This window comes from Pyrus communis, chromosome 3 (assembly GCF_041283825.1).
Source record: "Pyrus communis isolate YQ-2024b chromosome 3, ASM4128382v1, whole genome shotgun sequence".
NCBI lineage: Eukaryota > Viridiplantae > Streptophyta > Magnoliopsida > Rosales > Rosaceae > Pyrus > Pyrus communis.
In genome coordinates, this window is record NC_142567.1 from 9021895 (window position 1) to 9046619 (window position 24725).

Genomic DNA, 24725 nt, shown 5'->3' on the forward strand with positions numbered 1-24725 from the left:
TTTTGACAAATAAAAAATATAAAGAAAGATAATTTTGGGTGGTGATATCCATATACCCATTTTTACCTTTCACACACCTCCATTATTTCCCAACTCTCAATCAATTAAAATAGTCAAATGACATAAATTAATAAGTGATGTGTGAGAAGTAGAAATAAGTGTGTGAAGGCCTTAACTGTAGCTCTAAAAGCACTCAAGGTTGCAAAATGTTTCTAAATCTTTTTTTTTTTTTTAATTTAGTTTCCTTTCAATTGAGACAGAAACTCCTTATATGTTGCTTGATTTACAGTTGTTTCAGAACCAAGGCCTTAATCTCAAAGCACTCAAGTTGGCATGTGTCCATGGAATTGCAGTTGAGGTTTGGTGGGGAATCATAGAGCGTCTCTCTCCTCTTGCATATGATTGGTCTCTATATGAAGAGCTTTTCAAACTGATTTCTGACTCAGGTTAGGTTTGAAGTTGCATGTTGCCTTGTCTTTTCACTCAAACGTTAACTCTTCTTCTAGTAGAAAAGGAGGTGTTACTCTTCCACTTTGGATCATAGAGGTTTGTCTTCTTTGATATTTTGAAATCCCATTTGAAGTTAGTCTGGTACAATGCACATGGCCGTATTGCAAAGCTTAATTTACCTGGTCATACTATAACCCATTTGGATGACTAGAGATAATATCAATGTTTCTTCTGTTTCGTGCTCTGCAACGTGCTATAGTATTGTGTTCCCCATTAGCATACTTGAGTTTAGCTTTGATGTGGCTAAAAAGTTTATCAATGCAAAGGGATGTGAAAGAAAAACTATAGTTTGGCCTTCATTACACACCTATCAGTTTGAATCTTGAATCTAGATAAAGAAGTTGACCTCTTCTTTTTTCCTCCCAGATTGGTGATCAGAATAAGCATATATATATTATTGGGACCAAAATGGATTTTCCAATGATGATTATCTTACACTGGGAGTTGATCATGTTCCTCTCTTTTGCGAACGGACTGCCAATGATTTCTTATGCAACATTGTTACATTGTTAGGAAGATTTCATGTCAAGTTCTGCTAAGAAATTTGAATTCTTAATTAGAACTGTAATAGAAGAAATTAGTGTTGGTCTTGGTCCTTCTGGTGAACTTAAGTATGTTACAGTTGCACTAGAACTACGAGTATGAAGCCAGTCCAATGATTTTTTATGCAACATTGTTACATTGCTCACGCAGATAACCTGCACATCGTTTTGGTGATGGTATGTGGAAGTTTCCTGGAATCGGTGAATTCCAGTGCTATGACAAGTACATGTATCTTAAAAATCCTTCATTCCTCTGACGGAAATTTGGTTGCTATTGAATTTTTACTATTTACAACCTTGTTCCTTTTAGGATGGGTGACCTAAAGATGGCCGCACACAAGGAAGGAAAACCTCTGTGGGAAGGGAAGGGACCACAAAAGGTTGGCTGTTACAACACTCCTATCTGAAGTCCCTTTCTTTGGAGAGGGAGAGGAAAGCTTTCTTTCTGATTATGGGTGTTTTTTCCTTGTATGAAACAGATGAAAGCAGCTTACTTAAAAATTTCTGCATGTAAACAATATGGGCCTGCAATATATATTTTAAATCTTTAGGGCTGAAAATTGGAGTAACTTCGTTCCTTTTGTTAAAAAGATGAGAACAAATTGGTAAAGCAGCCAAAAATCCCAACTTACCAGTAAGTTTATTGAACTACCAAAAGGAGCAGCCTCACTGCCCTATAATTTTTTGTCAAGGGCATGTGTAGAAGTTTGTAACTTCCTTATATGTTGACTGAAATAACTTTGTGTTCCCATGACAGGCATTCTTGAGCTGGAAGTGCAAATTTTTTGAAATGGATTTGGTTGGCCGTAGAAACTGAATGCTTTACTACCAAATATGGGAAGAATAATTGGAATTGCAATTTTGGTACTACTGGTCTCATTGCATTGACAAATCCAGGTACGACATTTCAATTTTAGGAATATCGTCATCTTCTCATTTCCGTCACTATGAGAAAATAATGTAGTCTTTGCAAATTGAAAACAACAATAAGAAAATGGATCCGAAAATATGGAGAACAAAGAGAACTAAGAGTTCACTCCTCCACAGTCCTTCAGATACTTCGTCTTGATTTTGGTGAGTGTGATTGCGGCATCTTTCATGTTAATCCTCTCTCCCGGCAATGCTGTAGAGCAAGCTAAAGCTAATCTCATAACGGATAATAAGCAATCCCTTCTGCTCACAAAATCACTATCTTCCTCCACGCCAAGTATATCGGCATCCACAACTTCACCTATTGCAGCATCTGGAAATAACGAATCTGCAATCCATTGCTTTAAATCCATTTCCCCAACAAACATCTCGTCTGTTGGCTTCCTTTTTGTGAATGTCTCCATGAGTACAATACCAAAACTATACACATCCGCTCTTGTCGAAACGCTTCCGTCCATCCCAAACTCTGCAAAATTTGTATATGAATTTAGTTATAAATGATAAAAAGAAAATTATAACTCCTAATAAGACCAACGTATACAAAATTGAGAAAATACATCACCTGGAGCCATATATCCAATTGTGGCTAGGTTCATGGTTTCTGTCATCGAATCTACACTGCCGATGAGTCTTGCAATGCCAAAATCAGCAACATGTGCAACCAAATCATCATCTAGTAGTATATTGCTTGGTTTCACATCACAATGAACGATAGGTATCGAGTAACCATGATGAAGATATTCTAGTGCCAATGCAACATCTTTCATTATGTCTAACCTCTGTAGGATAGTCATGGAGCAGTTTGGAGAATACAACCAGTTTTCGAGGCTTCCATTAGGCATTAATTGAAGTATCAGGGCTTTGAAATCAAGTTCATCACAACAACTTATGATTTTAATAAGATTCCGGTGACGGATATTGCTTAGCATTTCACATTCCTTATCAAAACTCTTGAATGCCCTTTCTAGCTGTAAATTAAATACCTTGACAGCGATATCTATCCCGTCTAAAAGTGTTCCTCTGTACACTGAGCCAAAACCCCCCGTGCCTAGTAAGTTACTCTCATGAAATCCATTTGTTGCCTTTACAAGTTCTAGGCGCGAAACTCTTCTCCAAAGAACTTGATGTAGCGAGGCAGTTTCTCTAACAACTTCGACATTCCTTTTCTTGCATAGTATCAGAATCAACGCAGCGGCTGCTAGCAGTATTACTGATATGACCCCTGAGATGATATATTTAGCTTTTCTCCAATTTGGCTTAACTTTTGTTCTATTTTTGCATAGTGGAATATGGAGTCGGGAAGCACTGCAGAGTCCACCGTTTGATACAAATGAATCAGCAGAGAAGTTTCTGAAAGGCCCGCCGGTTGGAATTTCTCCTTGGAGTTTGTTGAAAGACAAATTCAGATGCTTGAGATACAAGAGTGCTTCCAATGACTTTGGGATCACTCCAGATAGATTGTTTTTGGACAAGTCCAAGAATTCTAGGCTTAGCAAGGTTTTAAATGAACTGGGAATAGGGCCTTCTAAATAATTGTTTGCCAAGGACAAATTAATCATATTTTGAAGACCACCAATGCTACCGGGAATGTTTCCGGAGAAGTGGTTATTTGATAAATCCATATCCACCACATCTTTCAACTTTCCTATGTCTTCTGAGAGTGGTCCAACTAGAGAATTGGATGACAAGTTTAGGTGCAATATATACTTGAGTTCCCACAAGGAAGATGGTATTGTAGAAGTTAACAAATTGGACCCTAATGATAGACTTCTTAGAGCTACTGACAAAGTACCCAAACAGGAAGGAATAGAACCAGTGAGCCGATTACCACCCAAACGTAAATCGGCTAAGTTGTTTAGTTGACAAAGTTCATACGGGATATGTCCTTGCAGTACGTTATCATTCAAATACAAAGCTTGGAGATTTTGTAGCCTTTGAATTGAAGTTGGAATTGCTCCACTCAACTGATTGTTTCCCAGGTCTAATGCTATCAAGCTGCTCAAGTTGCCAATATCAATTGGAATGTTACCCCTGATGTTGGAAATGCTTAAATCAACATATAGGAGTGACGTAGAGAGATTGCCACAAGAAGCTGGAATCGTGGTGTTTAGAGGATTGTCTCCCAAGTATAATCCTGTCAAATTTCTATGGTTAAACAAGCAAGAGAAAGTGCTTGCTGCTTGTGGAGTAGAAGAATCAATCGTCAAATGATTCGAGTAAAAGGAAAGATACTCGAGGTTTTTCAACGAACAGAGTGTGATAGGAAGAAACCCAACCCATGTCTAGCTCCCTAAGCTTGGAAGCATTGGAGAGGTTAGGAAGTGGTCCGGCCACAAGGTTATTTTGGGCTACAAAAAGGAATTCTAGGTTTGGGACGTTAAGACCTATGTTTGCTGGGAGGCTACCTGAGAGCTGATTAATAGAAACCTCTATTACTTTTATCATGGAGTTGTTGAAGAGTTTGGATGGGATGACGCCACTGAGATTATTAGTATGCAGTGTCAATATCTCTAAATGTGGAAGATCGCCAATGTCATCTGGTATTGTACCTGTCACGATTTCATAACATTTGTATTAACTTTGTAACTTCATTCAACTAAAAACTAAAAACAAATTGATTATGAAACGCCCCCAAATTTATTACCTGTTAAATTATTATCACCAAGACGAATCTCGGTTAAGTAGGTCAAATTGCCAAGACATTTGGGTATAGGACCATGAAGCTGGTTTTGACCGAAATTAATTACTCGAATACTCGAGAGATGCTCACACATATTTTCCGGAAGACTGCCACTCATGTTGTTTCCGTATAGATTGAAAGTAGTCAAAGAAGAAATGTTGAGGACAGGCACAAAAGCAGAGCCTTTTAGGGCATTGTCCTGCACAAACAACTCCTCCAGCAGACCTAAACTGCCTATCTCGTTCGGAAGTTCTATAAAATCAATCCATTTATATTGTTAAAATCATGTATACATATATAGGAGCAGCTTCTTAGTGGGAATCCTGTTGTACCGTAGCAAAAGTGGGATGCATTCTAAGGACCATGTACTCACTATATATGACCTCTGTTTTGCTCTAGAATTCGATGGTCTTACACGGTAAATATACGATCCTACAATAGTCCTTTCATCTCATCTTTTGATGAAGTTGAACAAGATCCCAGCTAAGAAGGGTCTTATATATATATATATATATATATATATATATATATAACAAAACCTAAGTCATACAGTATACCTTCGAACTTGTTGTCGTCAAGGTGTATGCCCTTCACCATTGTTAAGTTGCCGATTTCTCTGGGTATGCTACCTGTTAAATATGTGCATGCATGCCAACAAAAAAGAGGGGAAAAAAACAAACGAGATGATTGTTATACATTTTATAATATAGAGTTAAAATGTAACATAGATGTTAAATGTAACGAAGCAAGCAACACTAATTTATATGCCTAGGTGGTTGGTAATAGTGCTACGTACGTACCTGATAGTTGGTTACTACTCATATCAATTATTTTGAGTGCAGATAAGTTGAAGATAGCAGCGGGTATGAAACCAGAGAAGCCATTATCCAACAATTTGAAGGTTTGAAGTTTAGGGAAGGACCCAAACCACGAAGGAATGGTTCCCATAAAGTTGTTGTTTTGAAAGTTAATCGCCTTCAGCCGGCGCAAACGAGACAGTTCTTGGGGTAGGGGACCATGAAAACTATTATTCTCAAGGCCCAACTCAACGAGAAATGAGAGGTTGCCTAGATGCGGAGGAATAACCCCGGCAAGACCCATGTACGAGAGATTTAAGGCTGTGACTCTGTGGTGGTGAGCACCACAGGTAACACCAACCCATTTGCAAATGTCGGAATTGGAGTCAGAGGACCAGTTGGCTGTCAAGATGTTTTGAGGGTCACTCGTGATGTGAGCTTTGAGAGCAAGGAGCGCAGACTGATCTGTGCTGAAATTGGTATGAGCTATTGCTAATGCATCTGCAGTTAAGTAATTAGCCACAATCATCATAAAGATATAACACAAGCAGTAGTGTATCATCGACAACATTTTCGACAATAGGAAATTACTTCTCTCCTCCGTATATACACACACACTAGGTATATGCTCTCTGTAATTGTAGTAGTTTTCGTCTTTCGGCTTTAATTCGAGAGAAAACTTGAACTCATTACATTCACATAATATAGGGAAGCAAGTTGGTGTTACCAAGACTTATGCACGACTTGACTTGCCCGGCTTCGACGTTGAAGTAAGGAGGACTTAGACCTAACTTATTCCAATAAAGTTCCACTATCTAGTGTGCACTAATTGCTCTACCAACTTAAACTTTATTTGATCCCATATAATCTCTATTTACATCCGACTTAAATTTTAAATGTTAATTGTCTTTTATACCCTATTACTTAATTACCACTAAGTACAAGATGACATTAATAAAACTAAAATTTATTAATAAACCCACAACCAATAATCAAACCCTAACATAGAGAAAAACAAGCTCTTTTTGAACAATGATCAAACTAAAGTATGAATTGATTTATCCAAGTTTGATTTCAAATTTTTTTAGGAATTAGAAACAAAATCAGCGCCTTTTCCAAAGTATAATTACTAGTAGAAACATATATGAGATTTTAAATTTTAAAGTCTAGCTACTTGTGTGAATGTCACACTTTCTTTTCGTTTCATTCGTGAAGGGTGCAGGCCATACTTTGCTTGTAGTTTTGACAGCAGTGCATAGCAGCAATATAACGACTGTCTTGAATTTGAAGGTGGTGAGTTCCTTCTATCCGGTGAAACAAATGTATAGTCTCCAAAAGCTTCCCAGTCTTCCTTTTGTTTCAATCAATATTATTTTTTCATAATTTAATTCGGTTGTTGGATGTTGAAAGTATATTAATTTCATGAAAATATAGGAACGTGAGGCTCAAGCAGGCATAGAAAATATGCCTTCATTTTTAGGGGTGAATTTTTTCTCTTGATTATCAAAACATAATCATGTTTTGATTATGAGATTAGTAGGTACCCTTATAGTCATGTAATGTGTGCCTCTACTTCTCTGCAAATTGATGTAGGCATTGGAAGGCTATCAACCCTCAGCTGGTGAGACTTTATGAAATGCTTAGAGTGGAAGACAGAGTTTGAGATAATCTTCGTCTCCTTCAACTGTGATGAGGAAAAATTCAATGAATACTTCAAGTGAATGTTGTGGCTAGCAGTGTCATTCGATGCTAATCTTTCATAAAAGATTGAGTGATGTGTACCGCTTAGACAGAGTGGCAGAATATTGATTTTGAGTTTTTATTTTCTAAATATGTGTAAAGATAAATTTATATATTGAATTGGGTTTATGTGAGTAGTTTAGGTAGTAAATTGGGTCTAGAAAAATATTGGTAGCTTAATTAAAAATAATAATTTTAGTAGCCCACCCACCAAATAATTCATGATTCCACTATTACTGCCAACTTCACTAATTGCTTGCTCTACTATCAGGCCTTACTGTTCGACCAACTATTAGCACTAATTGCTCCACTAATGTACTAATTGCTCCACTAATGTAGGCAAATGATTACATTACAAGAAACCCAAAACTGATACTTTCTTAATAATATGTGCTGCTAGCCGACGAGTTCTATCCATTTTGTGCACATAGCTGGCGATGCCCAAATGTGGAATTGTAGTCTTCAGTTCACACTTGACACACCTCCACTCGGAATGTTTGCCTAGACTCCAAATCGAGCTGTACTGACCGACACCAGGAGGGTAACGAAGTCAGAGAGTATACTGATGTGAAAAATATTAATAAATTTAAAACTAAAAGTGCCTAAATGTATAAGTGCGCTTGTGAGAGGGAATGAACCCATTCCACACATGATATCAGAGCATAAGTAAAGTACAGTAAAGGTAGGATAAGAATTATACCGTCGAAGGTTATCACCTATTCCATAGTTTGCCAAAAATCCTCGTCGACACGAAAACTCAGCTACTAAACTTGGAGGGACGAAAAACAAGGGTGAGTGGACCTAAAAAATAAGCTTTGTAAAAACCTTTTCGAAAACATAATAATCCCTCGCCGTAAAACAAGTATAGTTTCCAAAATATATATTCTACGTGTACTGTGAAAATACTTACAGTAGCCTACAATATCTCAGAAATTTAATAAGTCATAATATTTCGTAAATAAATGCCTAATGTTCAATGTCATGTAACCTCGCATAAACTAACATATCATAATGAGTGCTCATCGACATATGCTGACACATGAGTTCATGCAGAAATATTCTGACATGCACAAGATTTGTGTAATAATGATTTGCACTCTCATACTATAATCACGTGAAGACTGGCAATATGCGCATCACTTGACTAGTCCTAATTGCCTATAGCAATCTAGGACAAGACTAGCAACTATAATGGATCCAAAGTGAGCATACAGTGTGATGTGAACATACACGTGAAAGACTGGCTGTGGCCAGGATAAGTACTAACACCAGTGCAGCACACGATGAGCAGATAACGTAAATAAAATTATACAGTGGTAAATTGATAATTCATGTCACCATAATACTATTCATGACCATAAATATAATTAAGGCATCAATAATAATACGCATACCTGTGCATCCCATAGGATGTAGCATACTTCACAATCACACTAATCTAGGCGAATTGTAGAAAACTCTTTTTGAAATGTATAATTGGAAACTAACAATTATATATATACTATATAAAAAAAAAAGACCCACTCACTGATACTCGCGAGATCGCAGCTGCTTGAACTAGAAAAGCCGGAGTCTCAGGTGGTAATCGCACCTAAGCATAATATTGGGACCTATTAGCAAAACTTGGTTAAAATGTTTGAATTTGGGAAAATGGAGTGTGGATTTGGAATCAGGATGTCGAAATATGCTAAGAGGTGTTCCGGGCAAATTTTATAAAAAAGTCAATGAAAAAGTCGATAGTCCAACTCTAAAAAGTAAACTGAGATGCCCCGATGGTCAATTATGTTAAAACCTTTGGAATTTCACTAAATGGATGTCAAAAAACGGACTCAGGGTGTCGAAATTAGCCTAGGAGGGTTCTTGAGAAAATTTCGAAAAAGTCAACACAAAGAATATTCTAAGAATATTCTAAAAAATATTCCAAGCTTAATTCAGAGATGGGCTGGGCCAGATCCCTGGTTCGGATCCGGATCCGGGTCACAGATCTGGGCTTCCTCTTTTTTTTCTTTTTTTTTTTCTTTTCTTCTTCTTTTCTGGCCGGTTGCTGCTGCAACGACTGGGATAAATCCTAGCTCCGACCACTCAAAATCTTCACTAAACCTAGCCTTCCAATATATCAAATCGAAGCTCAGGGGACAAGGAATAAGAACATACCTTTGGTCTCCTCGGCCGTGGCCAGAGTTGGCCAGAGAACAGCTCGAAAGCTGTCGGAAAACTGGGTTTGCTACTCTCAGAGTATTTCTGCGTCCAAACAACACTAAAACATCTGAAAAACATCCTAATCGTACTTCTAAACATGATCTATGAAGATCTTGGGGGTTTTCGAGGCTTACCTTTGCTGGGGACAATGAGAACTTGCCGGAGTTCTCCATTTCCGATTATTCTTCGATGCGAGGTCCGAGAGTTGTTCGAGTTTGGGTTTTGGGCTCAAGAATAGAGAGATGGGATGAGCTAGGGGTGATGGTGATGTGGCTCACCGGCGAGGTACTAGTGGTGGTGTTTCAAGGTGGTCGCACCCTTTCGGTGCTTGCCTAGGAAGAAGGAAGAGAGAGGTGAGGGTAGTTTAGGTAGTAAATTGGGTCTAAAAAGATATTGGTAGTTTAATTAAAAGTAATAATTTTAGGAGCCCACCCACCAAATAATTACTAATTCCGCTATGGCTACCAACTCCACTAATTGCTTGCTCTACTATCAGCACTTACTGTTCCACCAACTATTAGCACTAATCGCTCCATTAATGTAGGCAAATGAATACATACAAGAAACCCAAAACTGATATTTTCTTAATAATATGTGTTGCTAGCCGATGAGTTCCATCCATTTTGTGCACATAGCTGGAGATGCGCAATTGTGGAATTGTAGTCTTCAGTTCACACTCCATCAAAACAAACAACATAGAATTACAAGGATCCAACGAAATTTGTCCTTATAATATTTGCTTTTCGAGTAATTTTAATATTTTTGAATTATGAAATTTTCATCATTCATGATGATTTGCGACGAAAGCTTTCCTTGCTTTTAATCTTATGTGTCCAAGATCTTTTGTCGGGAAAATGTATTTTTAATTTCTTTCTCTATTTATTTATTTATTTTAAATTACATATTTTAATTTTTTTTTTGTAATTATTTTAATTAAATTATAAACAATAATTAATAAACAAAAAATTATTTATTTATAATATATATGAAAATTTCCGTACAAGCCCAAAAAAATTTATAATATCCGAATAAAAAAAACCACAAAAGAAGGTCGTCAAGGTTTGTTGGGTCGAGCTGCATGGGTATCTGCTGGGAGCTCGAATGTGGTTGAGGAGCAGCTGGTGGCATCGAGAATAGAAAGCTGGACAGCTGAAAGGCTTCTTAGGCACTAAGCTATGCATGGAAGCCTATGGAGTTTCATTTGACCTGAGTATGATCCTCTCCACTAGATAATATATATAATATCTCTTTGCCTTTGCACAGTATACTGGTTAGTGAATGGTGTTTAGGGAAATACAAGGGGTAAACCCTTCCTTAAAAAGACAAAAAAAAAAAAAAAAAAAAAATACTATTGCACATCTTTCGTGAGAGAGGGTTGCTAAGAACAACAGGCAATACACTCTATCAAAACATAGCCATTTCTCATAACATAAACAGGAACACCTCCTTGAAACAACAGGGATGTGGGCTAGGATTAGTTCAATTGGTGCTGTGACTGGGCCAAGTATTGAGCGGAATCAACATGCTTCAACTCAATTCACTTACAAAGCGCTTCCGCAACGATCCTAGCCCCGCACTCCTCAACAGAATGAAGTTGCCTAGCGAAAACATCACCATATACATTTATTGGAGACAACTTACTCTCTCTTGCTCTCAGCCCAAAAAAAAACTAGGGACAGAAGCAGTTTTGACTACCGTATCTTTTTTGAACTTTCTTCTATTAGAGAAGGGCGGGGTTTGGAACCCTCAAGCAAGACATCATCCACATAATAAGATATCATAGCACCTATAGATACATGTTCGGTTCATCATGTTACTTATCCAAAGCATGTCGCCGGATGGTTGGATATGTAACGTAGTAGGGAAAGGTTTGGATTGTTTACCTAATTCCTTTTTTCGTGTACCCACGAAGCTGAACACCAATAAAATATTGATTAAACAGTACAAGACCTGACGTGAACAAATTCTTCCTCATTAGACTGTTATAACCGGAGATTGCTTCTTTGTTTACTCAACTCGTAAAGAGATTAATTTATCTAGATACCGTTCGACTCCTATGGAGGGCGTCTGCACTGGCTTTCAGTTTGATTCTAGTCAATCTAAGATAACAGGTAATAAACGTTGGGCCATTCGACCACTCCTTCTAAGGCGCAACTTAGAATTGTCATTTGCAGGTAGGGAATTTGTATTTCACGGTTTTCTTTGCAAAATGCAAAGTTCGACATATACACACACACATACACATGCAACATATGGAGAAATTTTTCTGAGTTCCGGGAACACTAGCTGAGTTGGTGTTCCTAACAAATGAAGGCTTGACACGTGTTATTTTATTTTATTCAGGTAAAGAATTGCCAACTAGATTTTTTTTTTTACTCTTCCTAATTTACCCAACCTACTGCAATAGAAAATATAGAAAATCCACCGCCAAACCCCACCACGCCATTGACACCGAGCTCCCATCACAAAGCAACCATCGCCCGTCAATGAGTTCACTGGATACTCTATCTTACTATTCTTTCTCCTCTTCCCTCTATTTATCCCACACCGAGCTCCCATCATAAAGCAACCATCACCCGTCAATGAGTTCACTGGATACTCTATCTTACTATTCTTTCTCCTCTTCCCTCTATTTATCCCACTCTTACTTCGACATCAACTTGAGAAATGGTTCGCGGCAACTCAAGAGCTAGTGAGTTCATCGACTCACCGGCATTCCTTTTGTCCTTTCCCAGCTTAAGAGAGGAGGAGAAAGAAAAAGTGGAAGAGAGAGAGAAGGTAAGAGAGAGAGAGGTGAGGAAGAAGGAAGGGATGGACGGGTTGGGGCAAAGGGTGTGGCGGCGGAAGTGGAGTGTGAAAAGAAATTTGGGATTTTTTTTATGTTTTTGTTTTTCTTTAATCTAATTCTTTTTTGAGAAATGAAACAATGAATATTAGGGATAATAAAGGAAGTTCAATAACAAATGCACCGATTATATTTTCCAAAAACCAGAATGCTAACTCAAGGAGTTGTTTTTTGCCACACGTCAAATGCTGATTAGTGGTGAATACGTGTTCAGTTTTTACTAGAAATTGTACCCGCGCGTTACTACGGGACGAAAAACTGTATGAAAAATTATCCAACTTTATTCTCTCCATAAAACAAGTACAACAGAAGTAAATTTTTTATAATTAGATAATAGAATACAAAAATATCAATGTAGCAAAGTAAATGGACGTGGTGAGAGAAGCTATCCTAATTATAACCCTATTCATTTTTATTCAACAAAGTTGAACAAAGAAGCAATCATTTCTACTTTGGTGATTGAGCATGAACTTTAGCTCGGTAATTAGAAACTGAGGGCCATTTCCTCGAACTGGCTACCTACAAAATCTCCAACTTAAAAAAACATGACATGATACAACAACAAACTTTCTACGTGACACCAGATAAATGTTACTATTCTTGACGCAAAAGTGTAATATTACGGAATAGAATATGATTTAAAAAGGGTGTTACCGCTTACCCATTGTCGGTCTTCCTTTCGAGTATTCCTTCCCAAAGTTCCCATACTATGTTCTCAAACTGGTGCTCTTTCCCATTTCCATAACATCTTTAAAATTCATTTTAAAAAATAGATACATAAATAAAGACGCTTAAAAGCAGGTAAGTAAACATTTTAATGAAGAGGAAATGCAGAAGTAGAACCAACTAAGCCACAGTCCAACTTTCACAATTTAATATTAGACTTCCTGAGGTTTGCAGAGACTAAATCTGAAATAATTTACCAAATTAATAAGCCATCAGTTGGACTATGGTGGTAATCATAGCACATATTACCACCACATTAAACCGAACATTTGTAAACAAAATATGCAATGCGAATAAGCTCACAGAAAAACCTACCAAAAACAGCAAGATGTCATTTAATTGTGAAATAAAACTATAATACTATAATAATAGAAGACCCATATCTAATTATTTCACCCAAAATGATTAGAAAGAAAATTTATGTGCCAAAAAATCACTAACCTAAAAAATTCAACCCCTAACATTACTGGAATTAATTGATGTGAAGAAGAAAAATAAAAAATAAAAAAAACTAAAAATTGAGAACTGGGTTTGAGGATTTTACCGATAAATCATTGTAGTGATAAACTCCTATGTTTCCTCTTCCTCTTTCTCTAATTAAAGTTTAGTTTTCTATTGAAGTGGTGTTAAGTTTAAGTAAATGAAAATAAACGTCAAAAAGGTAGATTGCTTGTTCGATGTTGTGCCTTGCTTTCCATTCGGATCCTTCTCTTTCTCCTCCTTGGAGACTCTCATTCGAGCAAAATCAAACATGTTTTGTAGAGTTTGAAAACCCGGGGCTTGGATGTCTAAAAGAATGTCCATATCCATTACTTATAAAATAATTTTCAAAGTAAAAAAAATTCTTTTGTATGCCTATTACCTTTTGCTGGACCCAACGTAGTTTGAAGAGTATTTCTCTGCTCCCTTCTGGACGGGCACCCAACGCCTTCTCAATTAAAAATATGCAGAGCTTCTCATTCTCAGCAGGATCATGCACCTGTGGCACTTTTTGTTCAGAGACCAAAGTACCATACAAAACTTGATCTAAGGCAAGCGTAGCAAAAAATTGATCATAATTTTCGAAACGACATAAAAACTAACTATTTTGTTGATAAAAATTTGTATGCAACACCTCAAGAATATTAAGATTATATGGTATGGAGTTGGACATGGCGAAAAATATAAAACTTACAGCAGAAAGATGCTCAGAAGCATCCACTATGAGAACTGGGCTGCCATTAACATAAAGAAAGTCATGTACATAAGCTTTTCCAGTTTCAGCTATACCCTGCACTCAATCACAGGATTAGGGAAGTACCAAAAACAAAACTTTAATCATAATTATATTGTATTTACAGCTTTTGAAGATGATTTGTTAACATGTTTTTTACCTAATATTTGGAATGTAATTTCACACTTGTTTTCAAGCCTGCTAATCAGCCACTTTTTGTTCTATTGCAGTAATGTGTCCAATAACATCTTGTAATCTCAAAGAAGCTTATGATAATTAATATAATAAAACCTAAACAAAATACTAAACTCAACTCCAAAATAATGAAAAACTAAAGAAAACTCCCAATTCAATAACCCTAGAAATTGAAATTGCTCACCTTGAGTACACAGGGCTTCGCAGCCTGGAAATAAAAGCCTCAAAATCCAAAAAACCACCGTCTCCTGAAACCAAACCCTATTTAAAACAAACATTTCAAGTAGAGGGAGGACAGGCATGAAAAGAAGTCATCTTGCAAGCAGAGACTAAATGGTTTTTTTCCTTTTGATCACCCAGGTTGTTATTAGACTCAAGAAATCCTGAAACCAACCACGCAATTAAATTAAGACCACAATGCACTAAATGACATTTACAACCCACAATGCACAAAAACTAAAAACGCATTGAAAATGCTAAATAAATATAAGTATTCAGTATTCACATCTAAATTTAATTTTGACAGACAATTTTCTTGCTGAAAAACTTTGATCTGCAAAACCAAATAACATTTTTCAACAAAAAAGAACTAATTTAACAAAGCAAATACAGTATACAAAAACAGCTATTCAATTTAGCTTCATTTAGAATACAGGACGTCCATTCAAAACGACCAAAAGGATAAAAATATAGAAGAACCAACCTTTTTGAAAGGTTTCCATCGTATGTTCAATAACTTTAGCATGAATCAAATTATCTGAAATAAAAACAAACTCCATTAACTAAATCAGAAGAAAACCAATACAGATTAACAGAGAAAAACGCATTCACACACATGCATAATACAATCCATACATATACAATATATAATTAAATGACATACCTTGATGGCCTGTGGATCTGTGACCTTGTTTCGAGAAGAAAAGCAGAAGGAAACAGTTCTAATGATGAGACAGTACAAACTTCTGAGTGGGAACTGAAATTAGAAAAACATAAATTTCAAACCATTTAGAAGTCCCAAATCACAAAAGCCCCAAATTTAAACAAATTAAAGCCAACCGGATGTACAACCTGAAGACCTCACCGGAAAGCCCTAGCTTCTCTGCCTAAAAAATTCCTTTAAATCAAACCGAAAAAACTGAAGATGGTTACCTGAATTCAATAAAAATTAAAATATGATGAATTTACTCTTAACCATGGTCTTTTCAAGAATAAGAAAAACCTAAAAATATCCCAAACGATCCCAAATTTTGGAACTGCTTTAAACCAACCTGCCATGAAATTATAGCAGCTTGAGAAATCTTCTTCAAATCAGAACGGAAGAGGCAGTACGTGTAGTCTGTTTCTGCTGTGCCTCGAATGTTGCTTCAGCTTTCTCCCTTGCTTCTTCACATGTTTCCATCCCTGAACTGCACTTGTCTGCTTCCTTTTGATACTAGGATGCAATCTTCTTAGCCTCCAGCAGAGCCATTAGCGAGTTTTAAATACAAACTGGTCCTTGCACATATGTTTAGAATGACATCGGTAAAAAAATTCAACGTGATTTTTATTTAAAGGAGTAATGTAAAATTCAAAAGCTTATTCCCTTCAAATGACGTATATTAAACTCAGAGAAAATTGTAGCAATGGTTCCACAATTTTATTCCAATTAGAGCAATGGTACCTTAACTAAAAATCCATGACCATTAATCCCTTAACTCATCAAAACGTGCAGGTATGGTCCTTTTTGTTGACTCCGTCAGAATTTCATCAAAATGAGTTATGTTAGAAGAATCATTACTACAATTGGGTTGCATTAATCATGGTTCTTAAAATGGTATATTATCATTTAATTAATGCAAACATTGTTTTCCCAGCACTTTTAACATTTTGTCATCACAAAGGAATTAGCCTGATTTTTGACAACTTTGATATTTCCCATTTGGTGGATCTACTTTATCAAGACATTTCAACACAGTTAAGATCTATGCACAGCTTTTAAATTAGTTTCCAAAAAGAAAAGTAACGCCTCGTTTCGAAATTTGTTATCTAAATCTTACCCTCAAGCAATTTAAAACTCGAAAAGATGCCCAAACTGTAGTGATCCCCTGCACAAGAAACCGGCAAACAGGGTAAAAAAACAAACAATAAGCAATAAAACTCACAGACCATAATACACAAAATTCCCTATAACGTAAATTGATAAAGCATTTTACCCGATCCAATTGAATTCCAGATCACAACACATAAGATAAACTAATAAACCATTTTATCCAAATAACCACTTAATTTTAAACATTTAAAACCGAAGATAACCAAATGAGCATATTTGGAAGGGAAAATTTAAAAAAAAAAAAAAAAAGGAGTGTTTTGAGTATCTAAATCTCACCCTCAACACTTTAAAAATGCAGCTGTCCCAATGGAAAGAGAACTTGCAAAACGGCATCCCAGCACAAACACAACATATTAAACAAACAAACGAAGAGAAAAAAAATTTAAAAAACCGACAATGAACAATAAAATTCAGAAATCCTAGGATACAAAATCGCAAACGACATAAAAATTAGTAATAAAAGTTATGAAAAAACAGACACCGCTTGACACCAAATGGCTTGACGCCAACGACGACCCCAAAGGCAAGCAAAATCCCAAACCAGTTAAGAAAAAATTAAGAGTCCATTCCTCTGTCACATTCTTTTCCCCTGTTTTGCTACCCCTAATCCCAAATGTGTCTTCGATGCTCTTTGTCCTCTTTTTCTCTCACCCTAATATCTCACCGGCAAAATCTTAACGCTGCTGCCTTCCCCCGCCAACAAACCCTCAACACCTTGTAATGCTATTTTCTTCCAAATCTATAACAAAAAATGCATGCATAAACACGGTAGAAATTTGCGAAAACCCACAACACAACCTAACTAAAAATCTCACGGATCAAAAGTTTCACCCAAAAGAACCCCCCCATCTATCTTATCAAATGAAAACTCCAAAAGCAATTCAATGGTTCATAACAACCCATTTAAAATTGAACCCAAAAAAATTAAAAGCTTCTCCCACATTGATTGGTCATTCATTCTGCACCTGCATTTTACTAAAAAAATTCTTGATGAGCGCAAAGCTAGGAGTCTCAATTTCAAAATCCAAATCAGAAAATAAAACAAAATTGAATGAACTATGAAGAAAATTTATTCTCCAATAAAAAACTCCGTGTTACACAAAATCATTGAATTGGAATGAAACTAATGAGATTAAATTGAACAAAACCTAACTCAATTGAAGCCATTCGTGAAAATCTTCCGAATAAAATTAATAAAACAAAAATAAAAAATTTTAAAAATTAGAAATCAGAAGAAAGCATATTAAAGCAGGCAAAAAAGACGGAGACAGAGCATCAACTAAGAGCAGATTTCCTCCAGACTTGCTTAAGAAGTTAAGTACAGATTGTCTTCTGATGCAAAACCATAAAGTGAGTTCTAATCTAAAGGCTCCTACCATAAAATTAGACGAATTTATCAAATATATCATTTAATAATCCTCACGCATGTAATTATCCTAAATAACCAAATGCGAAACCATTTACTTGGTCAAATCTTATAATTGCTCAGTTTGTTTTTTACTTTCCAAAGGCCAACCGCTTAGAAACATATATCATAATCTTCGGTTGAGAAAATCAGTTTGTTTTATGGTGTTTTCACTATTTTCAAAACCAATATCAAATTTTGTAAGGAAGAGAAAAGATTTACCTTTGGGAAAGTCTGAACGGTTGCGGCTGTTGGTAGAATCGAACTGAGATTCAACTTATCAAGACTTTAAGCCACAATTGTTCTTTCTTAACTTTAGCTACTTCAGCTACATAACCGGAAAAAAATTAATTTAATTATAGTTAATTAATCTGGGTTAAGATTAATCAAAAAGCTTGGAAATTTCAGATCTAAAATCACACCTCAGGCTGCAAGTAGAACCAAAACTATGGAATTTCAAAACCACTCACATTAAACACAGAGGTCTTCACAGGCTTCAAAGAAAAGTCACAAACTCGAAAAACCCCATCTCCTGAAATCGAAAACAAAACCAAATTAACCATCATCACCCAGAAGCCGAAGCTACAATCAAAATTCCCAAAATTAGAACCAAAAAATTTGAACAAAAAACCCATTTAAAATCCAAATTTACACTCGCAAGAACATAACATTCAAGGCAAACAACTACCCAAATCAAATCGGCAGCAGGAGATGCAATCTTTTATGGGCTTCAAATTTTCTTCAAATCGAGACCAAATTCGCTATTTTTCAGCAAGAGAGCGTTGCCGTTTGTAACCCCCGATGAAAAGATCTAAACCAATTTGACTAACTCGAGCGTTTTCTGGAAGAAAGGAAGGCACAGAGGGAAGCGGAGATAGGAGAGAAGGCAAAGAGAGGTTTGAGAGAAAATAAGGTTTCTGAGAGAGGAGAAATTTTTCTGGGTACTGGGTACACCAGCTGGTGTTCCTGACCAATAAAAACCAGACATCTAATTACCTAGTTTTTTAATTAAAAAAATGTCAACTAGTATACTTTTTTGTCAATCAGAATTCCTAATTTACCCTTAATGAAACAAAAATTGAAAATAATCACCCTTCCCTTCACAGAACAACGCATCCTCCGCCTTCAAGAACTCACCCAACCACTGCGCGTATAAAATGAAGAAACTCAGGTGTCACCTGCCTTTCGTGGGGGACACCAGCTATCTTGTGTACCGGTACCTTCTCCTTTGAAAGTAACATTTTGTGGTCAGTTAATTAATGGGTACGGAGGAGGAAAAAAAATGGATAAGGAGGACATGGTGTATGGTTAAATTAATCAGGGTCAGGGTGTATATTAATGGGGTTTGAATCATAAATTGTCTGTGGATGTGAAGAATGCATGGCCAACCAAAGAGGTTTAGCCACTATTTCCTACCATAAACTGATGACATTAAATAAGGTCATGGCTGACCAAAAAAGTTCATGTAGTAGCTTAGGATGCCACAATAGCGTTAAATTCATTGCACCTTAGTCGTTCTCTCGTAGACTCTCTCTGCTAATTCAATTTTGTTGAGTAAACCTACCATTTAAAATGCTCTAATTTAACTGTTTAAAATTTGTTCAATATTATGTTTGCGAGAAATGTCGAATTCAGTGAATAATTAATTTATTTAAAATATACTATAAAATTCGCAATAATCAACGATTATCAACCATGTACCATTGATAATCTAAAGGAAAATTTTATTTAAACTCATCTAACTTATTTATACACCCAACTTACTCTTTGCATTCATTTGATTTTTAACTAAACTACTAATATCTCTTTAAACCCAAATTTAATACCTAATATATCCCTATAAACCCAATTCAATACGTAGATTTATTTTTACACCCATTAGATTTTTAACTCAGAAACTGCCGCAGCAGCCTGTGCCACTTGACTGCTGAATAGTTACCACCAAATAAGCTCATTGATTTTTCTAACGGATGTAAGATTGAAATCGAAGAAGAAGACTAAGAAGATGGAGAGAAAATGGGGTTTTGGGTGTGAGTTTTGGAGATTGATTTTGGGTTTAAGCCTGGTTTATGTGGCGATGTGCGGGTTTTATAAGATGGTTTCGGGTGCATTGAAACCAATTCTATCGCGGGAGATGGTGAGAAATGTTAGTGAAAAATCTTAGGTTGTGGATGATATGAATGGCAGGCTAAGGTTCGTGTAGAAAGAGATGCAGGGTCTTGTTCCTGGGAGGGTTTCGAATTGCAGCTATCCTACTTCTATATAGGACATAGTCAGGTACTTGGTAATCAAAGTTCTGCTTTACAAGTTTAATAGCAATTCAGCATTATTCGGTGATAAACTTGAAATGTCTGTTCCAAAATTCACAAACTTGTTAATGATGAAATGTTAGGATGGTTTGCTTCTAAGCTCACATTGCACATTGTATAAATCTGCGATTGAGGAGGTGCGGATATGGGGATGGCCTTTGCACACCGCCGGGTTACTCACGAGTGGGTTTTCTTCCCGGTCTTTCACAATCTTATCCGGCAGAGTCACAGAGGTAAAGCTGAAAACGTTTTTACTAGATCATTTATGTCAGTGTTGTATGGTCAGCCTTGAGATGTTTTGAGTTTTGTGTCATGATGTACAAACATATACTATTGTCTTACCAGATTGTTGTTGTTGAGAAGTGGTCGGATGGAAAGGTCGGTAGGTATGTGATTCGGAAGCCAAACACTTCCTGGGTGCAGAGAAGTTGGGGTGCCTCAGCTGTGCGGCTAGATCCGAATACATGGATTCTTGAGTACTGGTGGAGCACGATATGTGATAACCAAAGATTGGTTTCAGCAGCACTAGCCCTTTTGAAGAATATGATCTCAAGAATGCTTGGAAAGATGCAACAGAAATTTTGGCTCTTATCTACTTTTGGCAACAACCAGTACCTTGAAACTACTGCAAATTACAATATCGAAATCCCAACCTAAAGAACTCAACGGACATCATTGGAGGTGCAATGTTTTCTCTCAGCAAATATCCGGACCTCATATCTTGTGAGAAGCTTCGAAAAAATGTCCCCTTGTTATGTTGTATTTGTGGAACCCGTTGAGCTTAATTGTTAATCTGATCTCAAACTGTATTCGTTCCCCAACGGTGTAATGTAATCAGGAAATTGTTGCTTTCCTGATTATGATTAACTAGCAACAAACTACGTTCTGTTTGGCGTTAGGAATCCAGATAGATAGTAACTCAAACTGTCCTAAATGAAAAAGCTTTCGCGTTTTAGCAAACGAAATATCTTTTTCAACACGACTGGTACCTGAAGAGTTTTTACCTCTGAAAATACTACATTTGACCTGCAAATTTCCAGATAATACAATTCGTGGGAAGTGTCTATAAATATTAGAGGCCACGTAAGCGTTAATCAATCAAAAGTTAGTCATCAGCAAGAACATTAGACCAGATCATTGGGATAGTTTTCTGATTGATTGAATTGAATAAATTTCATGTTCATATTTTAGTAAGTAGAATGAGATTTAATCTCAAACGGAAAATAAAGTTTACCAATAGTCTTTACAAGAAGAAAAACCATGTTTGTAGTGGTGAAACCTAGTCCTATCTAGGAGAGCTATTAAGGTTTTAGCTATAATGAACATAAGATAAACAAAGAATGATCATAAGATTTAATTATAGTGTTTGAGTTTATTGATAAATTCGAGTTTTATTATTAATTTCAATTTGTACTTAATAGTAATTATGTAATATGATAAAATAGACAATTAACATTTAAAATTTTAAATTAAGAATAAAAAGAAGTTGCATGAATTTAAATAAAATTTTCCTTAAATCTAAATAACCGTACTGAATATAGTGATTGACGAGACAACAATGTGCAGACCATAAACCCTAACATGCGCGTAACAATTCCAATGCTCACCTGCCCGTAGTTATGCTTCCACAATAACGGTTACTCCGGTCAAGACAAAAGGATAAGAGGTCAAAGCCTTTTTAAGAGGAAGGGTTCCTCCTTGTCACTCTTTTTTGGCCTGCTTGCTACTCCACCTAAGTTCCAAACAAAGAATAAACTGATAACTCACGCGCTTGCATGTCTACGTGTCGTAGCTATGAAATGGCTAAGCACTAGAAAATTAATCATACTAAGGAAACTAAATTTTTTGGGAACGGTTAACAGCACTTTAAAAATTTCATTCTACACTCTTTATAATTATATTTTTTCTTTCTCATTATAGAAAGTTTAGAGTGTCAAATGAGATTTTTGGAGTGCTAATAACAATTCCCAATTTTTAAACCAAATTACAAACCAAATGATATATTACCAATAAGAAACAAGCACGTTAATCAACACTTAATTACTAATTCAATCAAGGTTTTTCATGTGCTGATATTTCCTTATAACTAGTAAAATTCTACTGTAAAATATTTCAGATTTGAATATATTTCCACTAATATGTATTATATACACATATATATATATGTAGACACACATATACATCTTTCTGGCATTCATAAAATGTTGAAAAGGGAAAACACTAAAGCCCTTCGATTTGGCTATTCTACACTAGAAAACTTATATGTAACATATATATATATATATATATATATATATATATATTGTAAAAGAAAAATACTGATTTTTGAGTGATGGAAACCCTTATAATTTCTAACAATGAAAGTAAAGGCAGAGCTATTGAAGTTTTTAATATTAGGAACCAATTATAATCGGACAAAAAAAATAAGCATGTACATATATATAGGAATCCTTTAACAAGAGGAATACTCATTTAAAAAAAAAAAATAGACATACCCTCTTGACCGTTAGATTTGGCTTTAATGAAATTTTATGGTTAAGATTATGTGACCTATGATTTAATCTTAATCACAGAATTTCATTAAAGTTAAATCTAACAGTCAAGAGGATGTCTCCATTTTTTTTTTTTTAAATACAGATCCCTCTTGTTAAAGTGCCTATATATATATATATATATATATATATATATATATATATATATATATATATATCATGTGGCTTAAAATTACAGACCATCACAGAGCAACTGGCCAACTGCAGGCCTAGAACCAGATATTCCAATATTTGAGCGCAAGCGTTACACTGAAACTAGCTAGCTGCTATACCCAAAAATTCGACCAAAAAGCAAAGAGCTGTAGCCAAAAATAATAAATAAAATAGATAGCCATAGAGAAAAATAATGTAAAAATTAAAGTATGCCAAAAAAATAACATGAAATTTAATTTTATTCAGGGAAGAAAAACATTTGACTTCCTCCAAAAATCGAACACACAAATACAAACACACTAACACAAGCAGTGAAAATCATCAACAAAAAATATTGTGTTAAAAGCTCGACAAAACAATGAAAACCCTAAGGAGAACTGAGATATATCTATGATATCAGCACATAAGCAGCTGAGACAAACACAAAGACAAAGTTACATGCAAAAGACCATCAAATGCAGGATCGAATGCAAATTCTTTGGGATTTGCCTTGGAACAAACAATTTTTCGGAGGAAATGGGAGAAGGGGAAGATAATAAATTTGGGTCTCTAAAATTTGAGAAGAAATCGATATGCATGGGATAAAATTCCATAAACAAATAAAAAAACGAGAGAAAAACTCAGAAAACCAACTCTTATTTTATATATGCACACACATACATATGTACACTCATATAAAATTATCAAGAAGAAATTAAAATAAGTAATAATAAGAGAAATGTAACATCCTGAAATTTAATATTTGGAAGCAAATACTAAGATAGGCCCAAAAATTATTTCAGAGGATAATCACCAAATTCCTTTTCCCAGACAATTTCCAAGAACAGATTAATCTTAGTTATTTTATTATGGCTGCATCTAACCCCATTAGACTGCCTACGTACCCTACGAAAGAATCACACCATTCGTAGTTCACAAATTCAATTTCTAACTTATTTTCGAAAATCATTCAAGTGACTAACAATCACTAAGTAGGTTTAAACAAGTGAATCACACCAAATGCATTCCAAATATGAATTCAGAATATCGAAATTAGTTTTAAAAGGCCGCATCGGTCCTCTGGCCACGTGCCGCCGCATGTGCAGCCGTGCGTGTTGGTTTCTGGCGAACGGAACCTCAAATTCCGACGAACTTTAAAAATTACCAAATTTCACAGGGATGTAGAGTTCAATGAGAGGAACAACTTTCATACCTTGGTTGAAGTCCAATTCGGCCTGGAAATAGCTCAAATCGGCCTCGACCTGCTGGAAACCCTTAAATTTGGTGTTCTTGATTCGACTCCAAAACCGCTCCGACGTCCCAACCAATGCTTGGGCTTTGTTCAGGGGCTCAAGGGAAGTCTAATGGTGGTAGTAATTGGATGAAATCATTTCAAAATTTGTGGATAATGGTGGTAGTAATTGGATGAAATCATTTCAAAATTTGTGGATCTCGGGCAAGAACCGCCGCACCCACCGCTGCGGTTTTCCCAATTTGAAATCTAAATCTCTTGATTTTTGGGGGTGTAATAGGAAGAGGAGATGATGGTGAGTTGGTTCCAGGTGGTGAGTGGCTGCAACTCGCCTGAATTTGGCTGGGAGACCACCGGATTTCATGGCTCCCGCCGGTTTCGGTCGCACGGGTCAACAGACCCGTTTTCCCCCTTTCTCCCCCCTTGCCTTCTCTCATGTCCCTCCTCCCTTTTCCATCTGATTGGTCCCATGTTTCACCCCTCTCATGGCCCTCCAAGTGGCACACTCTTTGCTCCAAAAAAAAATCTGGAGTTCTCCAAATTAATGGAGAAAAAGATTATTTTACCCTCAACTTTAATCGTTAATTACATTTTCGTTATAATTCC

General features: G+C 36.0%; 2 protein-coding genes, 1 long non-coding RNA gene and 1 pseudogene across 25 annotated transcripts; 1 reads left to right on the forward strand and 3 right to left on the reverse strand.

The window, feature by feature from the left end:
* Window positions 1-1899: 1899 nt before the first annotated feature.
* On the reverse strand, window positions 1900-5968 carry LOC137714167 (receptor kinase-like protein Xa21). Of its 2 annotated transcripts, XM_088690883.1 has the most exons (5): window positions 5463-5968; window positions 5220-5291; window positions 4627-4914; window positions 2545-4531; window positions 1900-2448 (listed from the first exon to the last, which is right to left on the reverse strand). In XM_088690883.1, the coding sequence occupies exons 4-5, from the start codon at window positions 3602-3604 to the stop codon at window positions 2078-2080; spliced, it is 1431 nt and encodes a 476-aa protein (XP_088547009.1). In that variant the 5' UTR covers window positions 3605-4531; window positions 4627-4914; window positions 5220-5291; window positions 5463-5968; the 3' UTR covers window positions 1900-2077. The 2 variants fall into 2 exon arrangements, with proteins under 2 accessions (XP_088547009.1, XP_088547010.1); XM_088690884.1 differs by lacking the exon at window positions 4627-4914 and having other exon boundaries at window positions 5463-5591.
* A 6573-nt stretch (window positions 5969-12541) lies between these two features.
* LOC137715810 (uncharacterized) lies at window positions 12542-18834 on the reverse strand. Of its 21 annotated transcripts, none has more exons than XR_015960621.1 (12): window positions 18563-18833; window positions 18345-18406; window positions 18097-18202; window positions 16417-16464; window positions 15649-15868; window positions 15462-15529; window positions 15261-15353; window positions 15081-15134; window positions 14562-14760; window positions 14343-14430; window positions 14144-14239; window positions 12542-13948 (listed from the first exon to the last, which is right to left on the reverse strand). XR_015960621.1 is itself a non-coding variant. In XM_088690889.1 (12 exons), exons 9-12 carry the CDS (start codon window positions 15097-15099, stop codon window positions 13715-13717), a joined length of 357 nt encoding a protein of 118 aa, XP_088547015.1. In that variant the 5' UTR covers window positions 15100-15134; window positions 15261-15353; window positions 15462-15529; window positions 15649-15868; window positions 16417-16464; window positions 16746-16787; window positions 18097-18202; window positions 18345-18406; window positions 18563-18833; the 3' UTR covers window positions 12542-13714. The 21 variants fall into 21 exon arrangements, 15 of the variants coding, with proteins under 15 accessions (XP_088547015.1, XP_088547025.1, XP_088547016.1 ...); XR_015960617.1 differs by lacking the exon at window positions 14343-14430 and having other exon boundaries at window positions 12542-12991; window positions 13514-13948; window positions 14144-14183; window positions 14562-14625; window positions 18563-18832; XR_015960620.1 differs by having other exon boundaries at window positions 14562-14625; window positions 18563-18832.
* Window positions 18835-19844: 1010 nt separating this feature from the next.
* LOC148697870 (uncharacterized) lies at window positions 19845-20992 on the forward strand (annotated as a pseudogene). Its single transcript, XR_015960623.1, has 3 exons — window positions 19845-20158; window positions 20267-20416; window positions 20547-20992. The product of XR_015960623.1 is annotated as an uncharacterized LOC148697870 (transcript).
* A 623-nt stretch (window positions 20993-21615) lies between these two features.
* LOC148697871 (uncharacterized) lies at window positions 21616-24567 on the reverse strand. Its single transcript, XR_015960308.1, has 2 exons — window positions 24081-24567; window positions 21616-21915 (listed from the first exon to the last, which is right to left on the reverse strand). It is a non-coding gene; the product is annotated as an uncharacterized LOC148697871 (long non-coding RNA).
* Between the last annotated feature and the right edge of the window lie 158 nt (window positions 24568-24725).